At 38.7% G+C, this 20,028-nt stretch overlaps 1 protein-coding gene across 1 annotated transcript in view; it reads right to left on the reverse strand.

Annotated features, from left to right (window-relative positions):
- Positions 1-20,028, reverse strand: part of PKHD1L1 (PKHD1 like 1) — a 167,617-nt gene that overhangs the window by 46,512 nt on the left and 101,077 nt on the right. The window contains exons 49-58 of the mRNA XM_043880265.1: positions 18,720-19,749; positions 16,770-16,961; positions 12,540-12,691; positions 11,471-11,630; positions 10,750-10,921; positions 6,997-7,085; positions 6,565-6,713; positions 4,976-5,105; positions 2,714-2,832; positions 455-584 (exon numbers count right to left, since the gene is read on the reverse strand). Coding sequence (XP_043736200.1) covers positions 455-584; positions 2,714-2,832; positions 4,976-5,105; positions 6,565-6,713; positions 6,997-7,085; positions 10,750-10,921; positions 11,471-11,630; positions 12,540-12,691; positions 16,770-16,961; positions 18,720-19,749 — 2,323 coding nt within the window. The remainder of the gene's footprint in view (positions 1-454; positions 585-2,713; positions 2,833-4,975; positions 5,106-6,564; positions 6,714-6,996; positions 7,086-10,749; positions 10,922-11,470; positions 11,631-12,539; positions 12,692-16,769; positions 16,962-18,719; positions 19,750-20,028) is intronic.

Below are 20,028 nucleotides of genomic sequence, written 5' to 3' on the forward strand. Positions count from 1 at the left end.
ACCTCCAAGTGATTCTGATTAATTCCTTCTCTCCTTGAGAATCAGAGTTTACCATTTTGCGGTAGTTTGTCTAAAAGCAGTTACCACTGAGGAATGTGTCAGTGAAACCAATCAGGGCAAAGATGCTCTTGGACCAAGGCTTCTCAAATTTCAGTGTGCATGAGTATGTCTAGAAGCTTGCTTAAAACAGAAAGTGCAAGCTTATCCCATGGAATATAATGGTCACCGCCGAATATTTGCTGAATAAATGCATACATATAGCAGGAACTCTTGGCAGCCAACACATGAAGAGGAGCACCCTCTGGGTACCACTGCCAATCTCACTGAAATGCACCTATAAAATAATTGTGAGCTATTTCATCAAATAATTGCAAGTACAGAGGAGAGGACTAAAATGTGACTTTTTCAAGACATTTTAATGATATAGCTATTTGGTTAAAGAACAGCCACTTACCAAAGTGGGTGTAGGAAAGGGTATCATTGAGAATGAGAATTTTGTGATCATGCAGGACTTTAACGATGCTTCTTGTTTCCGTCTGGTGGAAATCATAGCTCGTGGTTGTTATGACAATCTCTTCACCCTCCTTAGAAAAATTCCAAATTCAAGCCAATTTAAAAAAATAGGCTTATATCTCTTAATAACTATTAAATAATTCTAATTTAATTTACATTGGTTACAACCATAGTATTATCAGAGAAAACAAACCATACCTTTAGGTTTCTAAAATAAATATGCTTTAGTTTGATACCAAGAATTCTATATTCTGAATTATGTCAACATTTCCTCAAGTTGAATTCAGTCATTTAATATACATTTTTAAAATTAGATAGGTCAAAGCAAATATATTTGTATTTTTATTAAAAATTGCTCAGAATAATATTCTTAAGACTTAAAAAAATTTCCCCCAGATTTTTTTTATACACTTAGCTATCACTGGATATTCCTGAAAGGTGAGAAACGCAGAGAAAAGTGACAAGTACAGGGTCAAGTCTTAGAATCTCTGTCATATATGATAAGCTCCTCTTTGTCATCCAAGCCTCTGCTCAACTATACTCGCAGAGGAGGAAAAAGATGTTTTTCCTCTACTCTTCCAAGTTCTCAGCTGCGACCCCTGTAACAAAAGGCTGAGTAACAGGAGAAAAGGGTATAAATTTTATCCAGTGTAAGTTTTATACAACAGAAGACGAAGGAATTGTTAAACCTGAGCACTAAAAAAAAATTATTTGTTTATTAAATTTACTGATGCACTGACTCTTTGTGGCTGCACGCAGGCCTTCTCTAGTTGTGGCAAGTGAGTTGCAGTGCACGGGCTTCCCATTGCAGTGGCTTCTCTTGCGGCAGAGACCAGGCTCTAGGGCACATGGGCTTCAGAAGTTACAGCACTTGGGCTCAGTTGTTGCAAACCGGGTTGCTCCAGAATGCAGGTTCAGTAGTTGGGGTGCACGGGCTTAGTTGCCCCGCAGCATGTGGAATCGTCCCATACCAGGGATTGAACCCATGTCCCCTGTATTGGCAGGCAGATTCTTAACTACTGGACCACAAACCTGAGCATTTTTATGGAACAGTGGGGAGTACAGGGAAAATGTGATAGGGTGTGAGCTAAGTGTAGGAAACTGGGATAAACAGCAACACTTGTCCATTCTGATTCCTCTCTGTGTCTTTTTGTCTTTAGAGCTGAGGATGGTCCTTTCTTCCAGGTATAGGGTGGGCAACTTTTATGACCTGCTTCAGGGAAAGGTCAGAAAGTCCTCCTGCACGCGCAGAAATTTTTCAGCTTAAAATAGTCAATATTTTGGGGTAGCAAGTCCTGAATCCAGTCACACCTTTGAGAGGCCTTCTTTGGCAACTCAATTTAATGTCATCTGCCACCCTCTACATGGTAGTTCTATCACACCTGATTTATTTCCTTCATTATGAAGATTATGATCTAAAATTAACACATTTATTTATTCATTTAGTGTCTGCCTCTCCCACCTCAATGCAATTTCCTCTCTGTTTTGACCAGTTTCTTCACAAATGATACCTCTGTGCCTAGAAAAGTTTGACACTCAGCTAAATATTAACTGCATAAATAATATGCATAAAATATTAACTGGATAAGTAATAATAAATGCTAATTGGATAATGGGGATATTTAAATCATTTAATCACCTTTAAAAAGTAATCACATCTCAACTATCACAATTATCCCATGCAAACCTATGAATGTAGTAGAGATTGGAATTGCCACTATTCATATTCTACCAAAATCTCTTACTTAACATAGGCCTTTTTTGAATATCACTAGGCTTAGCAGCAGCAGCAGACATCAAGATCTGGTTTCTTTCCAAACACTTAATGTGTAAAATCACAAATTAGAAGCAAGTCTCAGACAAGTGAGATAACACAAAAGTGCATTTTAAAAAAAATTCCTTTTTCTGTTTGCCAAGAATTTGTAAACAATTTTTTTTACCCCCAAACCTTCAGATTTTCCTTTTGTAACTTATACATAACGTTCTTTATATATTCTGAAGACCCTCTGACACCACAACTTTTAAATGCCTGCTGTCAAAGTCATATTTTTGAGTGCAAGCTAAAACATTCATTGTAAAACACACATTTCTTGCCTGGATAATCATGTGAGAAAATAAATGTCCAGGAAAATAAAGACGAAACCTTTTTAAGTTGATCCACTGCATGTTTTTACTTTCCCCCACAGAGCAATTCCTCTACCTGCCAATCCACAGCATCCATCAGAGAGAGGACTTTGGAACCTGCCTCTGCAGTTTCTGAGAGCTTAGTTTTATATATCGGATGTGGAATTCCATGAAGGTCCAGTTCACCAAACACCCCTGAAGGAGAAAAATCCACTCCTATTTATTCACCATACAGAACTGAGTTAGGTGCTAGTATAAAATGAAACAATAGATATATTTCAGTAAGTGATTGAACATTTTAGAATTAATGCAAAGGATTAGGGTTATCTGCTGAGGGCTACAGAAGAAGGCTTTGGCTCTCTGACCCATTGCTAGGAATCTGGTCCCTAGAAATTAAATCCAGTACACAAGGATACACGAATGAGGATGCTTAATACAACAATATTTGGATATATTAGAAAAACTAGAATTAATCTAAATGTACATCAATAGCATAATGAAGGAGTAAATTAGAATATATTATAATACTGTGGTGTAATATGCCATAAAAAGGAAGAGTTTTATATGGAAGTATCGATCTGGAAAGATGTTCATATGTTAACAAGAAAATGCACAGTAATATATTTAGCTTGACCATGTTTTTGTATAAGGCTTCAAGTCATTTTATGTGATATGAATACAGACCTATATAAAAAGCATGAAAAGAACATGAAGAAACTGCTAATGTTAGTTTCCTCATGCAGAGAGGAGAACTGGTAAGATGTATGTCTTTTCTTGATATTGTTCTGTGTTTTTAGAGTATTTTTGAAATTAAAAAATAAGCACATAAAAGCACAAAATTTTTTTTAAGGTTACATTTATCTGCCTCAGGAAATTTTTCTTTTTCTTTTTTCTTTTTTTTATCCCACACTGTGTGGTATTTTAGTTCCCCGACTAGGGATCAAACTTACAGCTCTTGCCCAAGAAGCAAAGTCTTAACCAACTGAACCCCCAAGGAAGTCCCAGGAAACTTTTAAGATTTGAATTTGTCTGTCTCAGAAGAGCTAACTCAATTTTTAGCCATTTAAAAAATCCCCTTACTTACTATCACTGTTTTAGAAATTGTACATTAGAGCGAGTGAAGCACATTCATTGAGTTGGCTAAAAAGTTCATTTTCGGTTTTTTTCATAAGATAGTATGGGGGAAAAAAATTTGAACAAATGAGCCTTATGACCAACACAGCATGTATCTTTTAAGTAAAGATGTAGTGGTGATTTGAGAGAATAGCATTGAACCACGTATATTATATGTGAAATAGATGGCCAGTCCAGGTTCGATGCATGAGACAGGGTGCTCAGGGCTGGTGCACTGGGATGACCCTGAGGGATGGGATGGGGAGGGAGGTGGGAGGGAGGGTCAGGATGGGGAACACATGTACACCCATGGCTGATTCATGTCAATGTATGGCAAAATCCGCTACAATATTGTAACGTAATTAGCCTCCAATTAAAATAAATAAATTAAAAAAAGATGCAGTGGTATTAATAAAAGCGGTTATTTACTGGGACCAACAAAGAAGGCAATGGCACCCCACTCCAGTACTCTTGCCTGGAAAATCCCATTGATGGAGGAGCCTGGTAGGCTACAGTCCATGGGGTCGCTAAGAGTCGGACACGACTGAGCGACTTCACTTTCACTTTTCACTTTTACGCATTGGAGAAGGAAATGGCAACCCACTCCAGTGTTCTTGCCTGGAGAATCCCAGGGACGGCAGAGCCTAGTGGGCTGCCGTCGATGGGGTCGCACAGGGTTGGACATCACTGAAGCAACTTAGCAGCAGCAGCAGCACTGGGACCAAGTTAAACCCTCTCAGTTCCATTGCTTTCTAGGCTCAAGTGGGAATCTGTACAACCACACAAATGCAACTGGAAAATTAAAACACAGCAATAGTTACAACTGGATAACTGACAGCAGAGTCAAGTGATCCACAGATTACTAATACTGGGTGCGAATAATGTGCAGGAAAGTTACCTTTTAGGGGAAAAGTCCTAAAGTATGAAAAACATTATTGTTTCTACAAAAGAAAGATTATGAAGAAAACCACATCAGAGAAATAATCTACATATGGAGTGATCAATGTTAGTTTTGTAATAAATTACATTTTGGTTTAGAATTTAATGTGGCACGATTTAATTTTTTAAAATGTCGGCAACTTTTATAACCCATTACTACAAATCAGTGTTTGTAAAAACTTCTAATACTGTAACATTATGAACTAAGGGCAAGTCTATTAGTGCTCCATGTTTTAAAGCAAATTCTCAAAACAACACAATTTTTTTGGTATCTGGGAGCACATACCTAAGACCTTGGATCCTTGATTTGGTCCTTCTGGAAGAGCCCACTCTGGAGTAGAATGATTCCCTCTCAGAACAATCTGTAATTCTCCTTTGAAAGGATTGTCTTCCCAGCCACCGATTAATCTACCTCCCTGCAGTGAAGCAGAAAGTTGTTAATACTTAGAAACTGAGCAGGAAAATCTTCCCTATAAAAAAGGAATTAGGAAGGCTTGCAGACTCCCCTAATGAAAATAAATGAACTGTGGTTTTACAAAAAACAGTATTGTAACTAGAAGCGATCTTAATTTAACTCCTCCACTTTGGGATAGGCAATTTAAATGATTTTGTCCCAGGTCAAATTCAACCTCTACTTGTCAGAACTGGACCTAAAACTGAGACCTCCTGACACCTAAACTAATGCCGTTTGAACAGATCACACTGTATCTTAAAATAACGCAGCATATATAAAGTATATTCTTTTCATTTTTGTTCAGTTGCTATGACTCTTTTGTGACCCCACGGGCTGGACCCCACTAGGCTTCTATGTCCATGGAATTCTGCAGGCAAGAAGACTGGAATAGGTTGCCATTTCCTTCTCCAGGGGATTTTCCCGACTCAGGGATACAACTTGTTTCTCCTGCATTGTAGGTGGATTCCTTACCGCTGAGTCACTGGGGAAGCCAAGCTATGCTATTCATGAGCCATCACTGTTAATAAAAATTGCTATTACTAAATGGTTTCTGATTCTATGCCAGGTATAACATGCAAGTCTTCACATATTTTATATCATTTAACCTTGACACTAAACCCATGAATTGGAATTATTATCCTCATTTCATAGATGATAAAACTGATGTGGAAAGAAGTCAAATAACTTAACCTGTTACCCAACAATTTAACAATGAAGTAAGGATTCAATTGTAGCGGTAACTTCCCTCTAGGCTCTGCATCTAACCAAAATATCACATATCTTTAAAGCTTTAAAGGCCTAGTTTTATGAAAGAAAGGCTCCCACTTAGTTTTTAGTGGTGCTTAATAGCTTTTGGTTAAGCTATTCTTTTAAATGAACACCAATAAAACACTGACAGAACAATTAAATTGATTAAACTACTACATATTCAAGACCATCTGAGGTTTATGAGAGAACGAGGTGATTATTTCAAACAACTGAAATATTTTTATTAGTCTGCTCCTGGTTTTCATAATCCCTTCTACATCCATTCATCTTAAGAAATACTGTTCACTTTTTTTTTTAAAGGTTTAAAATCTCTTTTTTCCCCAGAACTCCAGGGAATTCTCTGTTAGTTGCAGCAAGCTGTGAGTTTAGTTTTACCTAACAATGATATAAATTATTTTAAAGGACGAAATGAGGAGACCTCACACTACAAAGTAGCAGGATAATTCCCACGTAAGGAAAGTGTTGTTAAAATGTAAAGGAGAGCAGAAACATAAGTTCAATCTATTGAACTTAGGCTTGCATTTCATGGGATAGAGCCAGTTGCGTTTCAATTCACATCAATTGAATATGCTTTCTCATAATCTGTTCAATAAATCTCCAACATTTTAGCACTTGGCTAGTAAGGGTGAAAGTTACAAGACCCTCAGTCTTACCTGCAGTGATATGTAGGTAGCATTCAGAACAACTTTTCTGTAAGAAGACCCTGCAGCTCCTACATTATGTTTATCTTCCAGTTCTAGAACTCCCCAAATCACAAGCCTTTCCATTGGTGGAATCTCTGTGTCTGCCACAATCCATGTTCCTATAAAACAAGACTTCAATGTAAGGAATATAACGTAATCCATGGACTATAGCCTATAGATAAAACACTGACAGCCTTATCGGTGAGTCCTAATTTTGAAGTTAGTGAGTCTTTTTTCCATATAATATAGCATCCAGGACACAAGAATGGAACCCACCTCTTCACATTTTCTTTCTCCAGGGTGTGCTGTGTAACAGTATCTACCCTAACTGCTAAGTACTGTGGCATCTATCCTAAAGGTGATAAACACAAGCATTTTATTTATTTACACTTATGCATTTACCTTCAGGAATAACAACATTTGCTCCTGGGTAAGGTATGGTATAATTATTTTCTCGAGATGATTGCCAAAAAGAATTATTCGACCATAAGCTGAAAAGAGAAAAGAAATATTTCCATTTAATATTATCTCTGTTTATTTAATAAGCACCTCCTTAGGGTGTAGCACTCTACTAGATGTTTTGGGGATAACAGAATGCAAATTAGATAGTTTGTAATTTCACTGACAAGCTAATGTATGCAATTAGTAAAAGACTCAACACACATAACTACAGAAGAGATTTTTCTCCATTGAGGAAAACTATCTGAATCACTTTTTCCCCTACTAAAGCCTTATTGTGATACCCTAATTTTGTCTATCATATGAATAATTTGATTTCTTTAGAAGATTTCTTTTTAAAAACTTTTTAATTTTATATTGAAGCATAGTTGATTAGCGATGTTGTGATGATTTCAGGTGTATGGCAAAGTGATCCAGTTAGAAATATACATGTACCTGTTCTTTTTCAAATTCTTTACCCATTTAGGTTGTTACATCATATGGAGCAGAGTTCTCTGTGTTACAGTACGTCCTTGTTAGTTACCTACTTTAAATAGAGCAGTGGGTGCACAGGTGGAAAAGTGAAAAAAAAATGCATCCTTTGTCCATTTATAGATTCTTAGATATGGTGCTATTTCAGGGGAAAGTGACAAGAGGCCATATATTGGCTAGATTCTATGAAGGAGGCCTGGAAGAATGGTCTCTGAATTGGCAAGGATGGGTCAATGAGAATAAGCCCCTGGGCTGGGGGAACCGATCGCAGTCTATAACCAGAGTGAAAAGTGTTATGTTAAATTGAAATAAATATGGAAAGTGTGTGGCTTTCCAGGCGGCACAGTGGTAAAGAATCCTCCTGCCAGCGCAGGAGATTCAAGAGACACAGGTTCAATCCCTGGATTCGGAAGATCCCCTGGAGAAGGAAATGGCAACTCACTTCATTATTCTTGCCTGGAAAATTACATGGACACAGGAACCTGGTGGGCTACGTTCCATGGGGTTGCAAAGAGTCAGACACGACTGACCATACATGTATAGCACAGCATATGGAAAGTGTGTTGGAGGAGACACCATCTCTACTTACCATCACTATGCCTGCTAGAAATTATCTCAGGACAAACTGTTACAAACCATATTATTACACAGTTGAGGGTATTTTCCTGTTTAAAAATGATCACAGAGGTTGTTCTCCTGCCTAAGTAGAAATTTAAAAAATTTTCTGATACTAATGCAGGAAGTCTAAAGAATAACCAACACAGTTTGTTTGGTTAAAAGTATATTTTTATGACACATTTTAATTACTCGGGTGTATTACTAAAAAATCTGTTGCTCAGAAATCCTGTTATAAAAGTTTTATCTTCATGGGTTTAAAACAGAAGTTAGTGGATCATTTAGGATTATTTATACTTACAATAATACAGTTTTTCATGAAGCCATCTCAATGAAGGTTGTTTAAAGGTTATATCTATCTAACTGAATAACTCGATCAGCATTGTGCAGATTCAAATAGTTGAGTTCATCTAGCTTTTCTCAAGCCTTTCAGTCTTATGCCCAGCAGCACTATACTGCATGCCATGTATGCTTCTAATTGCCCATTGTTATGATCAGTAAAGCCTAATACCTCTTGGACTAAGCACTTGTGTGTCGTGTAGCTGGAACTGAATATTCTATCCCTGAGGCACAATTTTGGATCAAGAGTCTATTTGTTCTCACTGATGCTGCTGCTGGTTAGTCGCTCAGTCGTGTCCAACTCTTTGTGACTCTGTGGGATGCAGCCCACCAGGCCCCTCTGTCCATGGGATTCTCCAGGCAACAGTACTGGAGGGGGTTGCCATGCCCTTCTCCAGGGAATCTTCCCGACCCAGGGATCGAACCCAGGTCTCCTGCATTGCAGGAAGTTTCTTTACTGCTGAGCCACCAGGGAAGCCTTCTCTCACTGATAGCTATCTGCAAAATACAAACTAACAAGTCCAACTGCAACGACTTCTAGTGAGCATAACTCATACTGTGGGAGGAAAAAAACGATCCTATGGTATATACATGAAGTGAATGTCATGGGGGCAGGGGCCACATTCTGTTGTTCTCAACCTAACCTCAGTGCTCAACACAGTGCCTGGAACATGGCAGGTACTCAGTAAAAATTTTTTTTATGGTTGAATGTATAAACAAATTCAATTATTATTCTTTTGTGCAACAGTTATCACAGTATCTATATATTTTGAAATTATAATTCACTTAATAAATAATATTGATTTGTACTTGATGTGCAGTACTGGGCTCTTACATGCCTACTGATTGTTAATTTTTATCATTACCAACATTATTTTTATGGTTATTACTTGCCTGTAGGGGACGCAATATACATCAAATCAGGATCATGCCTTTAAAGGTCTTAAAGACTAGTACTGTCATGTACTAGGACCACCATATATGGTAATTACTATAATATGAGGTAGAAAGTGATGTTTCATATGAGAAATATAGGTAAAGGGTTTTACAAGTTTCAAGGACGGAAAAATTATTTTTAACTAGGAGACTTAACATGTATTTAGGAAATCAAATATCTGAAATAAAATTAAACAAGCTGTATTATGAGATTTTACCAAGACAGTTTATGTAAAAAATGATACAAATGAATTTTATTTACAAAATGGAAACAGACTCACAGACACAGAAAACAAACCTATGATTACCAAAGGGAAAAAGGGGTAAGAGGGATAAATCAGGAGTTTGGGATTAGCAGAAATACACTACTATGTATAAAATAAACAATAAAGTCCTCCTGAATAGCAAGGGAATTACACACAATATCTTGTAATAAACTGTGATGGAAAAGAATATGAAAAATATACATGTATAACTGAATCACTTTGCTATACACCAGAAACTAGAACAACATTATAAATCACCTATACTTCAATAAAAAATAAACACACACACACATAGACACAGAAAGACTTATTCTAGAGAAAGAAATGTCACCTGCTAAGAAAGCATTGCTTCCCTGGTAGCTCAGCTGGTAAAGAATCTGCCTGCAATGCAGGAGAGCCTGGTTTGATTCCTGGGTCAGGAAGATGCCCTGGAGAAGGGACAGGCTGCCCCCTCCAGTGTTCTTGAGCTTCCTTGGAGGCTCGGACAGTAAAGAAACTGCCTGCAATGTGGGAGATCTGGGTTCATTCCCTAGGTTGGGAAGATCCCCTGGAGGAGGGCATGGCAACCCACTCCAGTATTCTTGCCTGGAGCATCCCCATGAAGCTGTAGAGAAGCTGTAGCCTGGCGGGCTACCGTTCATGGGGTTGAAAAGAGTCAGACACGACTGGGCAATTAAGCACAGCATAGCACAAGAAAGCACTGGATCAATGAGGAGACAGTTTCTGGTGCTGTTCTGAGCATGTCATCGAGAAGTTTTGTGATCTCAGGTAATTCATTTAAGGTCTTTGGGCTTCAGCTACCTCACCAAATAATAAGGGAGTTGGTCTAATAATTCTGATCTAACACTCTGCAAGTATGAGATTCCCAGTAACTTTCACACATAATTTTTGTGAGATTTTTCCATCTTGTCATCACGGTGGCCATAATGCTCAAGTGAAGCAATGCGTGTGGAAGTGTTTTGGGACCCTCCGTGCAGGAGGAGGGCACAGTATCTCAGCCAGGATGACAGCGGAAAAGGATGCTGTCAGGAACTACTGAAGCGTATTAATGAACAGAAGGCCTGTATACTTATATGTGGCTGGTCGCTTCCTGGGAATTGGTTTTCTTGACGGAGGATGCACAGGAAAGCAATCCTGGAGAACACAGCAATAAGCTTGGAAATTAATAATAACGTCCTTCACATCAGGATCCAGGGTCCCAGAAATGGACTGGCTCTGATGGAGGTCATTTTTTCCTGACACTGGAAGTGAAAATAAAAGCAGTTTAAACTAACATGATGATCAAAGCATTTGAATGTAAACAAAATCATGGCAATTTGAAAATACTCTTTAGATAGTAACTTAGTATAATTCAAATGTATGGAATAGGTATGAAGAAATTCTGACAAAATGCACATCTGAGAAGAAGTAGAGTCAAAGTATCTTGACAAAAACAAATATTTGAGAACTCAGACTGTATTCTTAAATATTTTTATTTTCCAAAATAGTTAAATAATAAAAATGGAAACAAAATATATGACAGCGCATTGTACTCATTTCCTCTAATTTTGTAAAATAAATGTTGGAGTTAATTATGAAGGATGGTGCTACCTCCAAGCATAAAACGTAAGTTCTTAATTCAATTCAAGGCCTTTTCCAGCATAAATTTAGTCTCCATTCTTTAATTCAACAAACACTCGTTAAATCCTGTTGTATACAAGGCACTATATAATGCATTTGCCCATTGACCCACTATTCTCCTCCTTTAGATGCAGCAATAAATAAATCACTTTTGCCTACTAAATACATACCCAGGTAATACAGAGTACTAGTGTTTGCTTCAAGGTGCCAGTCTCCATTCTTGCTAGTGTTCCAATTCAATGGATTTGAAGAGCCATTCCTCATGTCAATGATATTAAACATATCAGGATTTTGAGTGAAGTTATGAGATATGATTACATAGTCTTCTTCCTATTAAAGTTATTAAAGTTTATTTTAGATGTTAATATTCTGCATAACATATACTCATTTTGATGACAGGAATCACTTAACCCTATATTAAAAGTTAAGTTTTGGTTTAGTTTGTTTTTCATTTTGCATTTATATTTTGTTTAACATTTTATCTGTCTATGGCAATAATGCTAAGTTTATCACAAAGGCAGTGAAAGTTTTTTTTCCTTCTCTCTCTCTCTATATATATATACATACATACACACATACATATGCATACATTCAGAGGATATTTAATTTCTATAATATTTCAAAACACCTGAAACAGTGCTAGGCATTTTTTTGTTTGTTTTTTTTTTTGGTTGCCCATGTAGCATAAACAGAAGAATGTGAACAGGAAGGAAAATACCCAATTCAGAAAACTGGTGACCAGTAGTGGTGGAGAGTGAGGGTTGATATCAGAGTAAGCCATGCAGAGGACTCCCACTTCAGCCAAAAATATTTATTTCTTTTAAAAAATCTGAAGTAAAGAGTCACAGAATGTTACAGAATGTTTGATTCAGATAGCTAGGTAGTGGGCATATGGGATTCGGGCCTGCTATTTTCTGTAATTTTCTGTATCTGCTGTTATTTCACAATACAAATAATAAAGCCCTTAACTGTATTCCAAAACATCTAAGTACTCAATAAATGTCAGCTATTATCAGGGATATAATAAGCTTAGTACTACAGGAATGTGGCAGAAGGATTGCTTACTTCTGATTTTTGAAGAAGGATTTTTTTGGGCTTCTGAGATTTAAGATGGGTCATGAAAAGTGTCAATATGTGAGGCAAGGACAGTCTGGGTCTCACAATTGGTGTGAGTGGGCTGCGTTAGAATAATATGCAACATAAATGATCAGAAGATGGATTATGCAACTCTTTATTTACCTTAAATCCATAGAATGTTGATGTATACGATATGTTGGTTATGTGATCTACACCTTTAAAATACCAGTTAATGTGTTTTGCATTTGGAATCAGAGCCATCCAGCCAGACATATGAGTCAGTCGTTTCTTCTGAAAGGGAACAATGCTTGTGCCTATAGGACATAAACAAACAATAGTAATTTACCTCTAGAAAATTTCTTCTCTTATGGGTAAGTGCAAAGGTAAATATTAGTCTAGTCAATGGAAGTCTCTAATGGAGAAGGCAATGGCTCCCCACTCCAGTACTCTTGCCTGGAAAATCCCATGGACGGAGGAGCCTGGTAGGCTGCAGTCCATGGGGTCGCTAAGAGTTGGACACGACTGAGCGACTTCACTTTCACTTTTTACTTTCATGCATTGGAGAAGGAAATGGCGACCCACTCCAGTATTCTTGCCTGGAGAATCCCAGGGACGGGGGAGACTGGTGGGCTGCCGTCTATGGGGTCACACAGAGTCAGACGAAAGTGAAGTGACTTAGTAGCAGCAGCAGCAATGGAAGTCTCTAAAGAGATCAGTATAGCATTTCATTACTTATGTTCTAAATGTCTTTGTTGACCTGAAGGCCCCAACACTTAATATCACACTTAACTGAAACATAAAATGTTTTCTCACTTGGAATTTTGAATTGATATGGAGCTTATATTCCCTGGGGAAAAATAAAATTGAAATATGATGACATAATGACTAAGACAAAGTGCTTAGATATATCAATACAGTTTTTAAAATATCACTGATCTGAAATATAATTCCATTTCTATTCTTCTTCAAAATCCTTATTTGCAGAGTATGTAAATATATGTCCTAAACATTATTAAATTCTCTTATACTTGCTGTGTTAATGAAAATCAGCCTAACGAGTATGAATGGAAATCTTTAGTTGATAGCGCTTAGGGAACTAGGCTACAAGCAGCCTCTAACACTGGCCGCGACACTCTGAATTTTGTGAATGACAAACCTGGAACCTGAACTACCTGTTACGGGAAAAAGATTTAATCTGAGAGAATGCCTGACAACTTTGGGTGAAGGTTTGAAAAGATCTCTCACAATATAAAGAAAAAAATCTGTGATTAATTAATTACATTTTTTCCTCTCCCTTCTTTCATCTTTGATTGAATTTTACATTAAATTTGCAACCTCGTCCCTTTCCAAATTAGGAGAAAAAAGTCAGAAGTGAAATTACAAAATAGACTGTCCAGCACACACAGCTATACTTAGAATGGATAAGCAACAAGGTCCTACTGCACAGCACACGGGTACTCTGCTTATTGTTCTGTGGCAGCCTGGATGGGAGGGGAGTTTGGAGATGAATGGATACATGTATATGCATGACTGAGTCCCTTAGAGGTCCACCTGAAATCATCACAACATTGTTAATTGGCTATACTCCAATATAAAGCAAAAATTTTTAGAAAACAAGTAACAAAAGCACACCAAAGTTAAAAAAAATGAACAAAGCAAAAATAAACTGTCATTCTTTTCCTTTGGGGATGTGTACATGCATGCTAAGTCGCTTCAGCTGTGTCTGACTCTTTGTGACCCCATGGACTGTAGCCCGCCAGGCTCCTCTGTCCATGGGATTCTCCAGGCAAGAATACTAGAGTGGGTTGCCACGCCCTTCTCCAGGGGGTTTTCCCAACCCAGGGACCAAACCTGGGTCTTCTGCATTGCAGGTGGGTTCTTTATCATCTGAGCCACTAGGGAATAAAGCAAAACAAATTCCAATATCTAGGATGAACATATTCTTAGGCTTATGAATTAGCATTAAGTTTTGAAGAGCCCATGACCAGAGGCACTAAAAAGTTTAAAAGATATGCGGTATATGAGAAGGACTATGCTAATTTGGATTATTCAGCAAATATCCACTCCTCTCCTCTCCTTGAGGGCAGAATACACTTTCCGGTTCTGCTGATATTGGGTGACTTCTTTGGCCCAGGAACTATTAGCAGAACTGACACCGCAAAGACTTAAAAAGTGCTTGCTGGGTGAAACACACCCTCTGAGCCTCTGTCACTGCAATGCCAAGAGACTCCCCTAGGAGAATAGTGGGTAGCACACTAAGGTGACGTTTGGCTTACATAGATAGAAAAAGTATATAGATCTTGGGGACATAGATTTAATTCAAGTTACCCAAGTGGAAACTTGCTACTTCTCACCTATTTCCTAGATCCAAGCCAATTCACAGACTGAAAACACCTAACACTGAGTGGGAGAAGTCTAGCCATTTATGGGGCTGCTGCCTACTAGGGAGAGCAAACTATCCAAACCTTCAAGAGTTGTTAGTTTCTGGAACTGAACTGATACAAACCCTCAAAGACTCTAAATGCCACCATGGTCAACCCGCTGGAGTGGCAGCTTACAAAGGCCAGGCCATAGAATGTGTCTTTGCTCATTTCATGGCTGGTCCATTGAGGCCACTGGGTCATCTTAGGGTTATTCCTCCAGTTGCAAAATATATAGTGGGAATAGACATAGAACTCTGAAGAAAGAGCAGAAGCTGAAATGCTCACAAGAAATACTCTACCAAAAGGATCTAATAATATGGGGTGAAGTAACAAAACACCAGCATGTCCTGATGGATTTGACATAGCTATAATTTTAGCAGCTATAGTATTACTGGTATAATCATGCTACATGTTTTCAAAATTCATTTGGCTTACATTGAGATACATAATTTTAGTTTCAAATTGCAAGTTTCTACCTTGTAAATATCAATGAACATGGAAATTTAGAACACTGTCATCAAGAAGCTGTATCATTTAGATTTATGCAGAAAATGTGGCAAACTATATTTGAGAATCATGTTTAGCAAATCTTTGATGCACCAATGCTTTTCCTATTTTCCAAAATCTGCAGTCTATCAGAACAGTGTATAGGAGAGTGGATTAATTGTAGATGTTTTAACTAATATGGCTTCCAGCTGGCTAAGTGGTAAAGAATCCACCTGCCAATGCAGGAGATGCATGTGATGTGGATTCAATCCCTGGGTTGGGAAGATCCCCTGGAGGAGGAAATGGCAACCCACTTAGGGCTCTTGCCTGGAAAACCCTGTGGACAGAGGAGCTTGGTGGGCTACAGTTCATGGGTCACAAAGAGTTGAACACAACTGAGCAACTGAGAACACACACATTTTAACCAATAATTCAGACAGATGGTGGATGTGTGTATAAAGGGGTGGATGGAATGATATATAGATCAGAGCCAGTCCAGTCATACCAGGTCAGACATGATGAAAATAGACATATTTAGTAACTGGAAGAGTTCCTAATGAAGGGAAGGAAAATCAGGTAGGAAGGATTCAGTGAACACTTTAGGAACCATACTTCCCCCTGCCACCACAACAAGATAATAAATTAAAAGCAATTCCAAGCCCTTGAGGGGGGAAAATATAGAAAATAAAGCCACAACAAAAAGTCTGAGAGATGTGATGATTAGGATTCCTACCAATCTCCATTTAACTTGCTTGTCTGGCTGGCGCAAATGCCAGATGGATCATGAATAATGATGGTAAATTAATGCAATCTCATCAGGCAACGATGTCAAGCACATGTGGTGTTCCACATACAGTATCTTTACTCAAACGACTCAGTAAATCAACAGCCTCTGGCACCTGGGGTGCAGCCAGGCACCTAGCAGATGCACCCCCATCCTACATCAATCAGCAAAGATAATCAAAATAATTTGCTTTCAGGGGCAGAAACAATGATATATTTTCACTGTCTTAATCCAAAAGCTATGCCAACTATCCTGCCCTCTGTCACAATATTGGCTATGGTTGCATGCTGCTTAGTTCCTCAGTTGTGTCTGACTCTCTGTGACCCCATGGTGTAGTCTGCCAGGCTCCTCTGTCCATGGGATTCTCCAGGCAAGAATACTGGAGTATCCTCCAGGGGATCTTCCTGACCCAGGGATCAAACCCAGGCCTCCTGCATTGCAGGCAGATTCTTTGCCAGGGGAGCCCATGATATTGGGGTGCCTTAATCAGCAGAAGTCGTGCTCGTCCACGCATTTACTCAATACTCCTCATAAGTCATTTTGGGGTGTGTTATTAGTTTCCTGCCTGGCTTCTGACTGATAGCAACATTATTCTTTTTGCAGTGTTCTAAATAAGTGAGTGACAACTCAGGAAGAGGATGATGAAAACTGAAGAAAACATATTTAAATGAGTGGTTCACATGATTACATTCCACTTACCAAAGGAGTCTGAGAGAACCACATCCTTTTCAAGCAGGGACACTGGAGAAGGCTTGTTGAATGCTAGCCGGTGGAAGCTGACCGAGGCGTCACAGACAGACCCGGGGAACCCTATGCTCCACTCGGCTTCTTGAGTGCAGTGAGAAGGGTCCAGCAGAGGGCTGTGTGGGATGACGGTGTGTCCTTTGTGACCTAGGAAATGGATGCAAACAGCACGTTTTATGTCAGAAAACTAAAAAGCCAAACTGTCTACAACACATGCTTACTATGATCCAGAGTGCCACCAATACAATCGAAAAGTCTTGGTTCATTTTTTTCTTTTTTTGTCATGGAGTAAGGGGCCCTCCTAAAAAGGCTTTACAATGGACTCTTTGCTCAGGGAGCTTATCATGAACATAGCAGAATTATGGGATGTGAAGAGCCCATGAGAGACACAGTAGGGGATGGGATGGGGAATGAGTAACTTGGTCAAGGACACAAGGAAGGATGTAAATCCAGGCTGTCTGACCATAAAGCCTGGGCTCTCAACAGAGAGTCTGTCAACAAACATTAAGAATCTACACTGAGGGACATGCCTGGTGGTCCAGTGCCTAGGACTGCATGCTCCCAAAGCAGGGGGCCCAGGTTTGATCCGTGGTGAGGGACCTAGATCACCAAATGTCCCAACTAAGAGTTCATATGCCTCAACTAAAGAGTTCATATGCCTCAACTAACATATGCCTCCTGCATGTTACAGCTAAGACCTGGCACAGCCTAACACATAAATATTTTAAAAAAAGAGTCTAAGTTGAATTAAGGAATAAAGGTCAATAAAGCTCTATATATTGGGATTATCCAAATGTTCTCCTTCTTAAAGCCACAATTAAAATAGGAAACAAATCAACAACTATAGGTGAGTATTCAGTCTGTTTGACTATTAAGATGAAACTTCTTTCAAAGGCTTTCAAAAACATTTGTTAATATCTGTAGGTTTACTGTACAGCCGGGACGGTCAAAGTTTCTCTTTTATAAGGTACTATGCAGAATCATACACACACACACATCCTTCCTATCTTATTTAGGCAAATCGTTATTGTTGTTTAGTCGCTAAGTCTTGTCCGACTCTTTTGCTACCCCATGGACTGTCGCCCTCCAGGCTCCTCTGTCCATAGGATTTCCCAGGCAAGAATAATGGAATGGGTTGCCATTTCCTTCTTCAGGGTATCTTCCCAACCCAAGGATCGAACTTGTGTCTCCTGCGTTGGCAGGCAGATTTTTTAACCACTGAGCCACCAGGGAAGCCAAGTTGTTTTCATTAAAATTTTATAAAAATGCTAAATTCTAGAAATCATATTTACAGAAAGAGCTGAATTTCAGATGGTAGAAAAATTTAACCTATAAAGAATGTTGAATTTTGTACTAGAGTTCACATATTCTTTGAACCAATTCCAAATTCAGAATTTAGATGGGAAAGAAAAAAGCTAACAGTAGGCCTGTGACTTACTACTTCCCTCTAAAGTACTTGAACAGGATGTATCCAGTTTGTCTACATTGCTTATGTAAATAAACCTGGAATTTATACGTCTATGGGCCTGACTGGCGGGAGAATTTGGGTAGTCATGTAATTAACTGAATAAAAGATAGAGTCATTCTCAGACTGACATGGCTTTCTTTTGTGATCCCTAATTCCACAAATATTGTTTAAAATTTGCTATTAACTCAAAACCAAAGTGCAAATGCAGGAAAAAAAAAGGACATACATGGAGGCTGCATCTGACAGCTTTGGACTTCTCCAGAAAAGGATGTGTCATCTATGACTAGTGCTGACCTACATCTTTAAGTCATTAGGAAAGTTTGGTACCAGGTAAGATTTGTGATTCATTCAAATATGCTCTGACAATTCAACTCCATGATGACAAGAGAAAAATACATTTCCAAAATATTTTGTCAGAAATGAAAATATCACCTTACCTGTAAGTGAACCATCAACATCAATCAGTACCACTTCATGTTCCCATCGAAAGCCAGCCTTGTTCGGCGTGTGAGAATACTGGATGCCAGCGAATTTTGCACTCCACCCCCCACATCTGTGGTTACAAACGCCTGTGATGGATGTCACTCCCAAAGCTGCACAGCCGGGACGGTCAAAGTTCATGAAGTGTACGGAAGACACAGTCAGTCCTTCACTAAACGGGAGAACCAGGCCTTTTGTCGTGCAAAATGGAGACCCCATCCCCAGTTCATCAAGATGACCAACTATTTTGGCACTTTTAATCACTGCTCCATTGGTTTCACCCCATCCTCCAACGTAAGGAGCCAGGATCCTCTTTGTTTCAATTCCAGCCTCGTAATTATTTACCATTACAAAGTTATGGAACTGAAGGGCACCTCCGTTGACCCATTCGGCCCCTTTTTGACAATTCCAAGTTGTGAGTGAATGAAATACTGCAGGCAGTGGCACCGAAGAAGTACATGATCCTGTCTGCATGGGGAAATATTCTTCAAAGATCCACAATCCAAACCAACCTTGAGAATGAACAGTGTTGTTAAAGAATTCTCCAAGAGGGACTCTTTTTTGGCAAATGTTTTGGTCATAGGATGGCCCATCAGGGTGGTTGTTCATTCGGTACCAAAAGCCAAAGTGAGTGCCACCAGCAGCGGCATTGTGCCGTATGGTGTTGTTTGGATTGGTTACCCAAAATGCAGCTGGAGTCACATCATCATTCAGAAGACTAGTACTCTGACGGACAAATACTGCCAAGTTATATTGCAGGATATTGCCATGTTCAATGCCGTCTTCTATAAAAAATGCTCCTCCCCTGATATCATATATAATATTCCTCTCGACCAGAAGGTGATGTGTGTTATGGATAGTAATAGCCCTGTTATAGGTCTGGTGAATTGCACAGCCTTTTACATAAGATTTAAACTGTAAATCTCCAAGCAGGTGCCAATGTATTGGATATCGTCCCAACCGGAATGCCTGACCAGCATGGAATATCTGTCAAGCCCAGAAATCACAGCTATTCAGTGATACACATAGAGTTTGCCTGGCTCATACTTTCTTGCTTCAAAATAATATCCACTTTCACATTAACTATTATTAATGCATTGATTTCTCCCATATTATTCCTGTTTATCATTTTAAAATGTTCTTTAACATTTTAATATATTGTTTCATTCAATATATTAATATAACAGCCTGTGTGTGCTCATGCTTTTTATCAAATGAATGAATGAACAAAAGCCATCTTCAACTCTTCTGCTTTTCACCTGACTC

This window comes from Cervus elaphus, chromosome 21 (assembly GCF_910594005.1).
Source record: "Cervus elaphus chromosome 21, mCerEla1.1, whole genome shotgun sequence".
Taxonomy (NCBI): Eukaryota; Metazoa; Chordata; class Mammalia; order Artiodactyla; family Cervidae; genus Cervus; species Cervus elaphus.